This window comes from Camponotus floridanus, unplaced genomic scaffold, assembly GCF_003227725.1.
Source record: "Camponotus floridanus strain SB8 unplaced genomic scaffold, Cflo_v7.5 scaffold19, whole genome shotgun sequence".
NCBI classification, from domain to species: domain Eukaryota; kingdom Metazoa; phylum Arthropoda; class Insecta; order Hymenoptera; family Formicidae; genus Camponotus; species Camponotus floridanus.
This window is the reverse complement of record NW_020229314.1, coordinates 209,278-223,122: the sequence shown is the minus strand read 5'-3', so window position 1 is coordinate 223,122 and position 13,845 is coordinate 209,278. Positions and strand designations below refer to the sequence as shown.

Genomic DNA, 13,845 nt, shown 5'->3' with positions numbered 1-13,845 from the left:
GAGAAAGCATATATGCATATAAGCATTGTCTACGTGGGCTGCGTCGTCTACATTATGGTTACGGGTAAGCAGATAATATACAAAGGCTACGCGCGCGCGCACACTTACTGTATATCGCTATCCGCGCCCACTGATACTCTCCTCCTTTCGTTTCGTATGCCGCCGTCGCCGCCATTCGGCTAATTATCGGTACAACTAATTCAGTCTGAACGTCTGGCGAGCCGTGGCGGTGAGTCACTTTAAAGCGGAGGGAATTAGACAAGTTGGCGCAGCCGTTAGAAAGTAGCCGCGTGCGCTAGCTTGGAAAATATATATTTGTCCATCGATTCAGTTGCCGGATATAAAGCGGCGCAATGTCAGCATCGCGTCTGAATCATCCAAGATTTCAATCAGAACATCTAACGCATCCGATTTACGCGGAGCGTCTCGAAACGCGATCGTCTTCCTGTCCAGCTACTGATTTTTCGATTGAGATTTAGCCTCGATGAAAGAAAGACTTGAGAAATTTTATCCTCAATTAATTTTATATAGCTTTCACACGTCAAGAAAAATGTAGCTTTTGAAATCCTAGATATTTAATAACGCATTAATTAATAATTTATGGAAAAATATCTTGTATATAATTACAACAGCTATATTTTCCGCGTTTATATCCATAAGAGAATAAAAATTTAAAGATGGAGAAATTTTATAAGATATTTTTTTACAAATGTATTTAATATAAAAACTCTAAAATGCACGTAATATATGCAAACATAAAAATGTAAGTGGATATAAAACTTTGTCCTCTATTAATTTCATATAATTTCAAGAGAAATCAATCTATAAAATTCTATCAAATTCAATGTAGAAAAGCGCACTAAGTTAACTTTTAATAGCTGGTATAATTATAATAAATTTTTCTTCTTCGATTTTACCTCGATAAGAAATTAAAGAGAAAGTTTGAGAAAATGAATATTTTAAATATCTATCAATATTTCTTTTTAACGTTGACAAAATAGATAGAAAGTTTTCTTCTTTATCGTTAATCATATACATTAGTGGCCTTGTAATAAAAACTTAATAAAAAGTGTACTCACGATCTGTGACAAAACCAACAATTAATTTAACTGTTATTTAATTATGTCTGCAAAGGAAGAGAGACATCTGATGCCAAGGTCACCATACGGTATACATTACGTAGCATTTGCAAATGCATGTTCACCCTATTCATGACGCAAGTGTAATGATGATGTTTATTTCGTAATTATTGCGCGTGAACTTTTGATGCCATCTTAATGCAATATGACCCTTTGCTATTTTATTTTATGACATTTAAATAAATCTTTCGCATCATAAACACCCGCGAAAACTTGTAATAAAATTTAATCGAATATTTTCAATAATATTTGACTGATGTTTAAAAGAAAATTGACGGATTAGAAAATATCGTCAATGTCCATAATTAAAACTATTCCTTTTGTACATAGTCTGAGCAAATTGAAATAAATTCCGCGAATCACTCTTTATAAAAATGTAAATTAATTATTTAATATCGTTACAGCTAAAAAATAATAAATAAAAATAAAATGTTTGCGCCACTAATCATCGTAATCACTGAGACGCGCTAATTGCCGCGAGAATATTACAGAAAGTAGCAAGATTGTAGTGTTTTTCGCTACGTGAGAGCGTAGAGATAATGATAAAAAAAAAAAGAAAAAAAGAGAGAGAGAAACAATCTCTCGAGTACACACAGACTTACCCGTCGCCGTCGAGAGTGATAGCGGTATCGGCTAAAACTCGAAGCACGAGGCCGACAGTCGCCCTGGCGTGGCAATCGATACCGAGAAGGCAGCTCTCCTCGGCGTCCTGCCTTCCCGTGCAGGAGACGACGACGAGGTATCGCGTCCTTCCTGGATGCACCGACTCCAGTTTCACCGCCTGAAAGAAAAACAAAGTCTCCGGTTACTCAGGGCCATTTTTTTTCTTCTAAACATAACTCGCAAATGCAGCGAAGCTTCTACGAATCAAGGTACGTTTTAGTCTCTTGTCGATCGCAAAAACTAAATTACACAATTTATTTCAGACATCTTCGAAAGTGATTGCGACAGTTGTTATCGAAAGAGCAAAACATAAACATGCTAAAACTAATTTTTTACCGCGTAGAGATTTTTCCTTTTCGCGAGAAAAAAAAAGATTTTACGCAAAAAAATATCTTCATAATATTTTCGTATGTATTTCAATATGCAAATTAATAAAAAAAATCAACGCGCAACGTTGAAAATAAATTAAACAAAGATCGAGCTTCGATAGCCTACATGTACTCTTGGAATAAAATCCCGTACGGGGTTAAACGATTAGACGGACCGTTCACGCGATAATTTCGCTCGCTCGATTAAACGTATCGATCGCCGCGATCTCTCGGTAACGAGCGGTTAAAAGTTTCGCCGCCGTCGAATGCACTCGACGCTCCCGAACCGACCGTTTAATTACTTTCACCGATCCGTCTCCTCTCCGCGCGGCTAAATCAAAGAGTAACAGAGCCGCGAAGGAGACGACACCGATTATTACGCGGGAACGTAATCACTCGCATTTCGCGCGCGAGACGATGAGAAATCGGCAATTTCGAACGAGCCGGTCTCTCGAGAGGAAACGTTGCGCTCGACGAACGATCGTTGCACCGATCGCCACTCGCGTCCACTTTACAGGTCGATTCCACAATGCGTTGCGAGTGCAACGACTGGAGCGGAGCGGCCGGTAGGCGTCGACCGTGCATTTTTACGATATATACATATAATGCGGCAATTAACGCTTCCGCGCTCCCCGACCGCGATAACGCGGACCGGATTTCGTCGGCGATTACATCTCGACGCCGCGCGCTCTCGGCGGATGCGATTTTTCTCGAGGAGAAAAAAGAAGAGAGGCAATAAACGCGCTAATCGCGCACCGGCGCGTTCGCGTGTAACGCGAAACGCATTCGCGGCCGCTAATAGATGATAAGTGCCGAGTTATAGGCCGGGGCTAATTAAGTTTCGATACTTTGGAAAGAAAACAACCGATATGTTTCCGCGAATTGGAGCGGAAAGAGGAACGTATACTCGGACAGAGGTATCCCTTTACTTCCTAGTCGAGACTGGATACGATGCTAATTGTGTTTCCGTTTCATGTTTTTAAACTCTCGTATAATCTTATATCATTCGTGTTTTACTATTTTTAGTTGTATCCGAGAATCTCATAAAAGAAAAATATGTAGCGTGAAAGAGATGTAAATAATATTTAATTAAAGGAACATGTATGTTTTGCGGCGTCTCTTTCTCTTTCTTTTAAAAATAAAATTTTCACTAAATGTATTTCCACAAAAACACAAATGATAAATAAAAGAGCTTTCTTAAAAAATTAATTATAATTAAGCTTGCACATGATTAATCTTGTATCACTCGGGCTTTTGTGAAATATGAAATAAAGTATCGAAAGAATAATTTGAATTAAACTAAATTAATAATCCTAAACGTACAATATGAAAAATACATTATAAATATATACGCATACATTAACAAGAATATAATAATTAAAGAAAGTAGTCTGAAACATTTACGATTGTTTCACGTATCCATCTCGCGATTAAGAAAAATTTGAGAATCGATTATTGCACGTTTAACATTATCCGCGACTCGCGAGACGTCGAGCGGAGATTTTCCACTTGTTTCCGAAAGGAGGAAGCAACCGATTAATGCAGTCACGATCTGCCGCTGAACCGTTTCGCCCGTTCCGTTATTAATCATCGAGCGGAACGATTTCCCGATTAATAACGCCGCGATTACACGATCCGTTCGTCCGTGTGCGAGCGTGTCTTTCACGAAGGCGACACGCCGCGAAATCGCGAGAGAAACCCCCGGATCTCTGAGAAAGAGAGAGCGAGGAAATGGCGAAAGTCTCGACGGAAACGGCGAAAAGCGAAAGGCGGAAAGTCGTCGATATAATAAAAGATCTGGCCTTTAGACAGCCGGATAATTATTAATTATAAACAATAAAAATTAGACAACATTTCTCTCTTTCTCGCCGACGCGCCGTCTCCGTTTTCATTATCATCGCGTCATTACTTACGTCATTATGGCCGCGAAAAGCAATTGTTGCCTCGTCGCGAGAAAAACACGTATGCCATTTCACGCGCAAATCACACGTAATAAAAATTGCAAAAAGCCGCAATTTTCAACGTTGAATACGTGTTTTAAATGCAGACGAGAAATGTGATTACGCGATATATGTTGTGGACACTTGCATTTCCAGGCCCGCAATTACGAGTAGTTAACCTCAATGAATAGATAATTAGCTAATTTACGTTCCTTATAAGACACCATAGACCACACGTTTCCTTCCGCAGTTAACGATAATCATGTGGCCAGAGAGGCGGAATGAATAAAATTAAAACAATGTTCTCTCTAGCGAGAGAAATATACTAATACCAGAGGAAAAAATATATATATATATATATATATTATTTATTTATTTATTTATTATACGTATTGTTTTGTCTACATGATATGTATAAATGAAAGAACAAATGTGTGTGCCACATGCGTGTGTGTATTTATTTCTTCAATGTTTGAAAATTTTTAACTAAATTAAGAATAAAAAATTCGTATCTTGTTTATATAAACGTACCAAAACTTTTTAACGAATCTTGTTTTCATGTCACAATGTCTCAAATAGTTTGCCTAGTATTTCTCTCCTTGTATTTATTTATTCTGGTTATTACAATCCAATAATCAGCAACGAACTCAGTCTATCAATCGCATATTCGATGCGCAAAAAGCTCGATTAATACGATTTGATTCAACTCGCAGGTGCTACTTGAAGCAATTGAAGATATAATTTTTCAATGATGTTAACACGAGTCGCTTAAAAATCAAAGAATATATTATATATATACATACATTCTTTTTCTCATACATGTTAAAAAATATTAAGAGAATTTAGTAATTCTTATTTAAATATTACTTCATTATTACATTCATCCCTCTAATCGACTAATTTTGTCAATCTCTAAATCAACGCTCTGTATTAACGTCAAAAAATTTTAATTAGACATTTTTCTTAGAATATATAAATCATAAGAGTGATATTCTTCCATCAAGAATATTAGTGGCGCTATCTTAATAATTGCAATTTTCCACAAGTCATAGTGAAATAGACAAGTAAAAGTCCAAAGGCAAGATTTTTATCTTTTATTTGTGAAACGAATAATCTTTTTGACGCTTGGCACGTTGAAACTTTCTGATTGTAATTAAGGCGCGCATCTCGCAAAGATCTTTGATGCAAAAGTGCTTTAAAATTAACGTACTCGCGAAACGTGGCATAAAAATTAAACGACAGTGTCGAGAAAATTTTAATAACAAAGTAGCAACCACACGTAGCGAATTATTAGAATCCGCCAGCGTGGTTGACAATTAAAGTCAATCAATTACGCTTTAATGACAACCAGTGTAAACATGTCGGCGTATTATCCATGATATTATCCATGATAATCCATCTACGATAATTATCATACTTTTCATCGTCTAAAAACAGGATTAAAGTGCTCAAGCATCGGAAACAAGAGTGATTACTTTTACAGTATTTCGCATTATTTCGCATTTCTCTCGACATTTTTATTCGTGTCAAATAGCTCTCTTTTCATTTATTAATTTCTTAGCCTGCGTGAACTTTTTATAAGACAGAGTTTAATTAGACGTCATTTTATTCGACTCAATTTTATTCGACTTTTAATTTCTAATGACACTTTAATAATTGGAATTTAAATAAATGCTAAGGAGTAAAGTTGAACTAAAATTAATTGCAGAATAAAATCTAATTTATAATATTAAAATTACAATTCCAGGCTGTGAAATACCAACTGGTATATCCTCCTTCTATATCAACTGCTTCTTTCTTCTTTCGTCTTTCTTTGTATAAGCGTCGCAGATGATATATCGGACACGTGTCAGCCTATACGATCCGAGATGTATGAGATTAGGAGAGAGATGTGTGCCATTAAGATCGCTCGCCTTAGAAATTGTGTTTCGATCGCGATATGTCGAATCGCGATGGAAAGAAAGTCGAAACTGGAAGTCGAACAACGATTAGATTTACATATATTGACTATCGTACAGCGTTCGTTCTCATTTTGGCGAGTCGCTCTTGTACAAAATTAGAACCGAGTGAAATGGCGAAATATTTGAGCGATAAATATTCAACATTTTGCAGGGTGTAATTTTATAATTATATATATATATATATATATATATATATTTATAAATATGAAATTATTAATACGAAATAAGTATAAATAGTATTTGAACGAATTGGGGATATATTATTTACGGATATTGTATCTTAGATAATTCTTTGTAACAAAAACTGCTATAAATGAATTAAACATATACACAATTTAATATTATTAACGCAATTCTCTATTAATATTCACTTGTTGTTGACGATAATAACTCAGTTAATAACTACATATTATGAAATTATATATTTAAAATTATATCTAGTATTTCTATGTAAAGTAATTTCTACACGCACGCATGCACGCATGTACCCACGCGCTATAATTTTTAATTCGAATCATGTCCATAATGTTTTTTATTAAATTAATCAACTAGAAGAATAATTTTAACAACAATTTATATATATTATTTAAATTGAATTTTTTTATATAATAAATATTATCTCGAGAAAAGACTAGGACTAGAACAAAGCGACTGAGAATCACTGACTTTTGTAAGCAAAGAACCGAGTGCCTCGACATCGCGCATGTAATTTTATTTAGGTCACGTGACACCGAAATTACAGTCCACATCGTGGTTGCGTGCTTCGTCTCGGGGGTCCACTTTCAGCCGTTTAATCTCTCGGAGGAGTTTCTCGCTACAACGCCTAAACGAGATAATCGTTATCGAAAGCTGGAAAGGATCCTAAAGGGGAATCGCGTGGCGAACAAGAGGAAGAGTCCGGCTATGCTCGGGGTATAACTCGTAGTTAAGAATACGATAGCATCTCCAGACGGTCATTTCTCCTGTCGCGCTCAGTCTATACGGTGCATCCAAGAGAAGCATACGGGGCAAAAAGCGAGAGAGAGAGAGAGAGAGGTTGCGCCTACGAATATATCCTCGGTCGTTTTTCGCGCGAACGACCTTGAAGAGGGCGGCTTGGGATTAACGCGTGAGTCGAGTTAACCAAGGTCGCGTTTGCCAGCCAGACTTTTAAGTCAAATTTCGTCGGTCTCTTTTTGGGTGGACGACCTTTAAATTTAAATCGTTACTGAGATAAATTAATATTTGATATTTAAGCATTGTACTCGATTGGAGAATCAAACAAAGAATTATACATGTTCCGTGGTTGAAAATTCTTCAACCTTTGCTAAATATTTCACATCCGGGATATTAATATCGCAATCGTCTCTACAGATTTATGTCTCGCGCTTCACCGAAATATCGGATAAGCGAATCGAACAATGTTCGACTCGGGGCAATATATCGAAAGGACACCGGCATTCGTTAACGTCAAAAACCAGGTTGCTCGCCCCGATACCCGACTGATTCTCGAGCCACGGAGATCCCACGAGAGGCATCGCGAAAGGCCAAACCACCGTGAAAGTGTTTCGCGATCGTGTCCCGATCAAGCGCGCCGGCGATCGCGAACGCTCGCATGTAGGCAGCGTAAAATGCGATACACAGCTATGTGCATTTGCGAACGAAAGCGAATCGCGAAAGACGCCGTCGGATTCTTCGTTGCAACCGCAGCGATAATAATTTAGCCTTAAGTCGCAATGAAATATTGAAATGAGACAAAAAATCAGAAGACAGATTTACGATTAAAAGATAAATAAATATACATGCACGAGTATAATGCTACATTCATCCTCAACTTTATAATGATCCGCGATATGCGTATAAAATAATAAAAATGTAAGAAAAATAAATACACGCGCCCAGAGATGATAAATTGAAATAAATAAAAGTAATTAATTTAAAATAAATTAAAATAACTTATCAAGGTAATATTTGTACAAAATTATTAAGTTTTACTTTTCAAAAGTATCCTATTAAAAAAAAATAATTTCTCGATATTCTGTGGAAGAAAACAAATAAAATAAAGTAAAATACCTAGGAAAGAATAGAGAAAAAATAACGCACAATAAATCTTTATAAATCTTTCGATAACTGTCAGCTTCTGTCACGCTCCTTGAGATTAGATCCCATTCAGAGTCCATTGAGAGAAGCGGCGAGTATTTTCTCGATGATAGACGGGACGACGAGTCTCCTCAACATCCAAACGACCTTGCGGAGATTCTCCGCGAGCTTAGCGTAGATGACCGTGGGCGGCCTGTGCGACGTTCCGTTCCGTTCTGTGCGTGCATGCGTGCTTGTACGCAGCTTTATCGATCGGTCGCGGCCCTTCGGGACATTGCGAGGAGACGCGGCCGAATGCAGCGGCGGCGTTTATGACGAGCGATGATGACTCAACGAGTTACCGCGCGCGCTGTCGCTACCAGGCAACCAAATAAGGTCTTCCTCGTTCCTGGACCAAACGCCGATTGACGACATTGATCCGTTCCGCGAGGTCACCGCGGCTAAAATCGTTTCGTTATCTATGCGCGCTTGCGCGCGTACGCACATCTATCCATCCATCTATCCATATACACACACACATATATATCAGTGGAGATTACCTCGACGTATGTCTCGTGTTTCTGATCGTTTCCGGTTTCACTGACTCGAATGCGAGCACGTTTCAGGTTGTTCTTTCAAAAGGTATCGCAAATGCAATTCCGATTCCATTTAAGAGGTATCGATTGAAATGCGAATTCCCGAAAAGTGATTTCGACGTTAAAACGCATCTTTGCAAATAAGTTATATATTATTTTTAAATGTATTTCGTGTATTAAAAAATCCTGGCCTTTTTGTATATAAAATAATATAAAATAATTTTTAGTTTCAACGCTATAAATGAAATGAAAGCTGCTTATTTTCAAAAAATATCGACAGCAATAAAAATTTATTTTATTTTCGTAACATTAAAATTAAAAAACTAAACTCTTGAAAAGTTATTTCGTCAATCTTTTGCTCAATGTATCGATAAAAATTGATATTAAGCGAAAAAAAAATAAATTTATCTTCTTTTTGGAACATTATTTTGACGAAAGGCAGCACACGGCTCTATCTGATGTGAATAAATGAGAAGAGAGGATTCTTTACTTTAGGTAATACGAAAACCAGATCTTTGGTGTAGAAAAACTTTTTAAAGACACAAACATATGATTAATTCTTGAATCGCGAGCAATGTCGGTTTCTGTCAAGATTTCAAGATATAAATGTGATGTTTGAAAATAATTTATTATTGCAAGATAAAAATAACGAAAACGAATCATCGAATGATTCCAATTAGGTCAACAAGGAACTATTCTACGCGAAAAGAAAAATTTCTAATCTCGTATAATGTCTTTGTCTCTCTTTCTCTCTATGCTTAAATAGTTCAACAACACCTCATTAAACAGGTTTAGAATTCGCCGAAACGGAACCAGGTATCTCGAAGGAATTTTCAGGTATGGAAAGGTGAATTATAAAAGGATCAAAAGATGTTGCGAAAGATTTTAATCACGTGATTTTTGTTCAATTTTTTCCTTTAGAAACACGTTGATCCAACATTTATATCTTTATCGTGCACAATTCAAATTTCAAGTTTATAAATCGATGAGATATACTATAATATTACTAAAATTTCTTCATTTTAAATGCATTTCTCATAATGGCAAATTTTTCTTTTACTTTAACGAAGAAATGTCGTTGGTGCTTGTTCCATCAAATTAGCCACTTAATTAAGCTTCAATTTTAATTAAATAGTTAAACAAAGCCAGTTAAATAAATATTGTTGGTATATGTTTCGAGACGATATATCACGTGCATAATTAACATACAAACACTACGGGAAAAAAAGTATTGTTCTTCGTTAATATTCAAGGATAGATAATCATCTACATCAGAGCGTAATCAGTTTCACGTGCGCGGCTATCAGAATAACACGTGTAACAATGCAATAATCGACCCCATCGGCCTTGCAACCATCCGTCGCGAAATTCAATTTATCTCGGACCACCCGGTAGCAGTTATCCACTTGCGCTGTCCCTCTTGACGTTTCCCCTGCCCATCTATCAGTGTAACGTTTCGCACTCTGTTGATTTAGCCTTTCGTCTTGAGTAACATTTTTCCGATCTCCGAAAAGGTCTTAAAAAATTCATCGAGATAAGAGAGAATTGCCAAACTCTCGGCAAAGCATCCAACTTTCTCATGACGATCCAGTTACATGCCGCAAAGCCAGCTTAGACTTGCGTCATTAGTTTACTGCAGGCGTCCGCTTACGTTTTCAAACAACGAGAGAGCGAGAGGAAGAACAGAATCTCCGATTAGCTTAGGTTTATTTACTCGAAATCTGCAAATTTATTTTTCAATCCGGAAGAGAAAGGAGCTCTAAAATCGCAAACACGCTTAATTTATGCTTTCAAATATTGATTTATAAGTTTGAATATAGATTAAGAATAAAGATTTTGTTGTATAAATAAAGTATATCGTTATTCGCACATATAATCGTTGTATAAAAATGAAAATTATTTTTACTTGAAGTGTTTGTGTCTTAGCATAACGATTTAAATTCTTTTCAGAGAGAAGATTTTAAATCGATTTAATAATCATGATGGAGCCTCAATTCAAAATAGAAGTTGTCATATGAAAATAAAAAATATAATACAATCTAGATAGGAACCATTGTTCTACTTTGATGATGCAGCTTCGAAAGGAATCGAGTCAAACGAGTTTCGTTCAAGCGATTGTTGAGGAGAAAAAAAGAAAGTATCTCTCAAAGGCCATCGGTTAGCCCTTTTGAAAGTTGAACAAGTTTATCGAATGTCGTGTAAGAGTCGAATCATTCATTTTGACTTATGCTGTTATTAAAAGCAAATTAGCAACTACAAACGTACACTTGTAGAGCCTTATAAAATTAATTATAAGAATTTATAATCCAAGCTTTTAAAAGTTTTTGAATACATTCCCATAATGATGGAGAGAATTTTCCTACGTAAAATTATCTTTTCCGAAAGTTTTTAGTTAGATATTTTATATTTTTCAATTTTTTTGGTGAGAAAAAAATGTACATATTTTAAAATTATAAATAATTCCAGATAGATTTGATTCTACATTATTCAAATTATTATAATATTTCTATTGTCACGTTATAAAAAAGCATGATCAATATTGTGTCTTGTGTTTAAAATTGTCAAAATAAGAGATTTATTTAAATTTCCTCTTTTTCCTTTTTCATAAATCAGAGAATTTCAGGTAAAAAATTCTCCATCCTATTTTTCTGATAAATTTACAGTTTAAGCGGATTGAACGTATTAATCATTTTATTCACAAAAGAAAGAAAGACCATAGCTGTCATTCTCTCTCCTTTCGTTTCGTCGTTTTTTATCGCCGCGCTCTTTTGATGCATCCGCTCCTGATTCTGTTTTTCTGAAAATCGCTTTAATATACCCGGAAAGGGAGAGTGGAACGACAGTTGGCGGCGGCTTAGTCGATCATCTCGGTGAAAGCGCTTTCCGGGAATCAGGACTGTTTCCATAAAGGTTTTTCAAGGATCCACAATTTGCCAAATTGCAGCTTGCGAGACCGCTAAACGAGCTCTTGGACAAAGAGACGGGATTAACGGATCTCTCTTCTTTGATTTCACCTCATTAATTCTACGACGTAGTCACACCAATTCGAAACGCATAGAATCAAGTAAAACGTCACAAAGATGCCTTAGACGTTTTAATTAAAGGTTTAAGATATTTCGAAATAATTTTCATATTTTATCGTGTGCCACAAAAAATTATAAATTCAAAAATGATTAAAAATAAATATTAATGTTGAAATATTTAGACAATCTTTCTTCCCATCGTTATAACTCGTAACATGAGAATTTAACGTGAGAATTAATATTAACATAATTTGCCTGCTACTGACTTTGGTAATATAAAATGCGCGTGCATAATTAATTTATCTCGGCGATTTACCCGAATCTATTGCGGCTATATCCGTGTCATTCGGATAATCTCCGCGCTAATCGCGTCAACTTGTCCTAATGGTCGTTACACAATACCGTTACGTGTACATAGACTCTTAAGAACAAGATTTAACGTTATTTTTCACACCTATGTCGCGATAAATGGATCGCATTCACGCGCAGATTAGATCGGGAGTATGCAAATGTAAATTGACACAGTATCAACGGATAAATTGAACCTATATCAACAGTTGGCATTTCTCATTTTCAAATTAAAACGTCGCGTTTTATGATTTTTATTTGCTAAACCAAGTTATATATATATATATATATATATATATATATATATATATATACTTTCATATATATATATACTTTCAATTTTCGTCCTTGTTGAAATTATTACAAGATTGCTCGCTCTTCATTTCGAGTAATTAAAGATAATGACAAAATTTTCTCTTCTTCGAATATAGCAAAAGAAATGCACATGCACGTGTATGTGTGTGTGTGTGTTGGAAAATCTGGAAAAAAAAATTAAAAGTCTAATCTTTATATTTTACAAAATATGCGCGTAACCTAAATTTGTCGAATGTATTTATTTTGATGGTAATCAAATAACCATTACATCTTTAACAAAACATCTCACGTTTAATTACCTTGCGCGTCCCATATTCCAATGCGAATTAATCTTCAGGAAATTATTACGCAGATCTTTTATCTCTCTCCCATGCAATTCATCATGCATACTATTCTCTTTCTAAAATTTTTTGCTCAACGAACCATTCGCTCGCGTAATTTCAATCATGGTTTTTACATCACGATTGTGTAATAAAAAAAATAATCCGCAACGCGCATATATTTTGGCATAGGGTGTATTACGCAAGCGTCACAACACGGTTGAAATGTTTGTAACTTTTGCCAGCGAAAAAACACAAGTTGGATTAGCTTCGTAGCACGCTTTTCTTTCGTTGGGGATTGATACGTGGTATGACGTCACTGTTTACGCAATTCTGTCGTGCAAATTAAGCACAATTACCGCGATAAAATCGATTCTCGCGCAGCGTCTCTCGTAATTCTATCCTCCCGTATTATAACTTTAAACGCACGCCTTGAAGAAGTTAAAACGTTGAGTCTTTATAGAAATTATTGCCGGGATATTTTTCAACATTCGATCAAGCTACATAACCGTTTATGTCGAAATCTCGTTTTATGGGAAAAATATAATATTATATCTCGCAAAAAAAGGAGAGTTGTAGAAACTCGATCGAATTAATTCAAGCATCGAGCAAAATTGCGTTCCAGCAGATTCAAGGAAAGCGAAAAGCGTTGTCGATTTCTTCGGTAGCATTGAAACGGAATGCGTTTGCATTCGCTCACTTTTAATCGCCTCGTTTACAAATTTTTTTTACGCTCAAACTATCGAGACTACATAAGCTCGTAATAAATAATACGAGTGAGCATGCGCCCCCCTCTCTCGAATATTTACCGAGATTTTCCCTCGATTTTTTCCTATATATCCGGTATCGATATAAATTTTCACATTAGAGAACAGCGGTTGGAAATTAGTCGCGGCGCGTACGCAGCAAAAAGTATCAACAGGCACTTTCTAATAACGAGGTGATTCGATAATCGCGCGAGAATTGCGTAATCTCGAGCAGCGACGCGGCAAACGCGATTCGCGAGATGTATCAAGGCAGCTTTATGCGGCGTACGATGACGAAACGGAGTCATTTCGCGCAGAGTGCCGGAACCACGCGAAATCTCCCCATCTCGCTCCCCTCTTCCCCGACG

At 36.2% G+C, this 13,845-nt stretch overlaps 1 protein-coding gene across 4 annotated transcripts in view; it reads right to left on the bottom strand.

Moving 5' to 3' along the window:
- Nucleotides 1–13,845, bottom strand: part of LOC105256121 (protein phosphatase Slingshot homolog) — a 99,173-nt gene that overhangs the window by 29,567 nt on the left and 55,761 nt on the right. For all 4 annotated transcript variants that reach the window (XM_011265800.3, XM_011265799.3, XM_011265801.3 and 1 more), the window contains one exon: nt 1,742–1,920. In XM_011265800.3, coding sequence (XP_011264102.2) covers nt 1,742–1,920 — 179 coding nt within the window. The remainder of the gene's footprint in view (nt 1–1,741; nt 1,921–13,845) is intronic.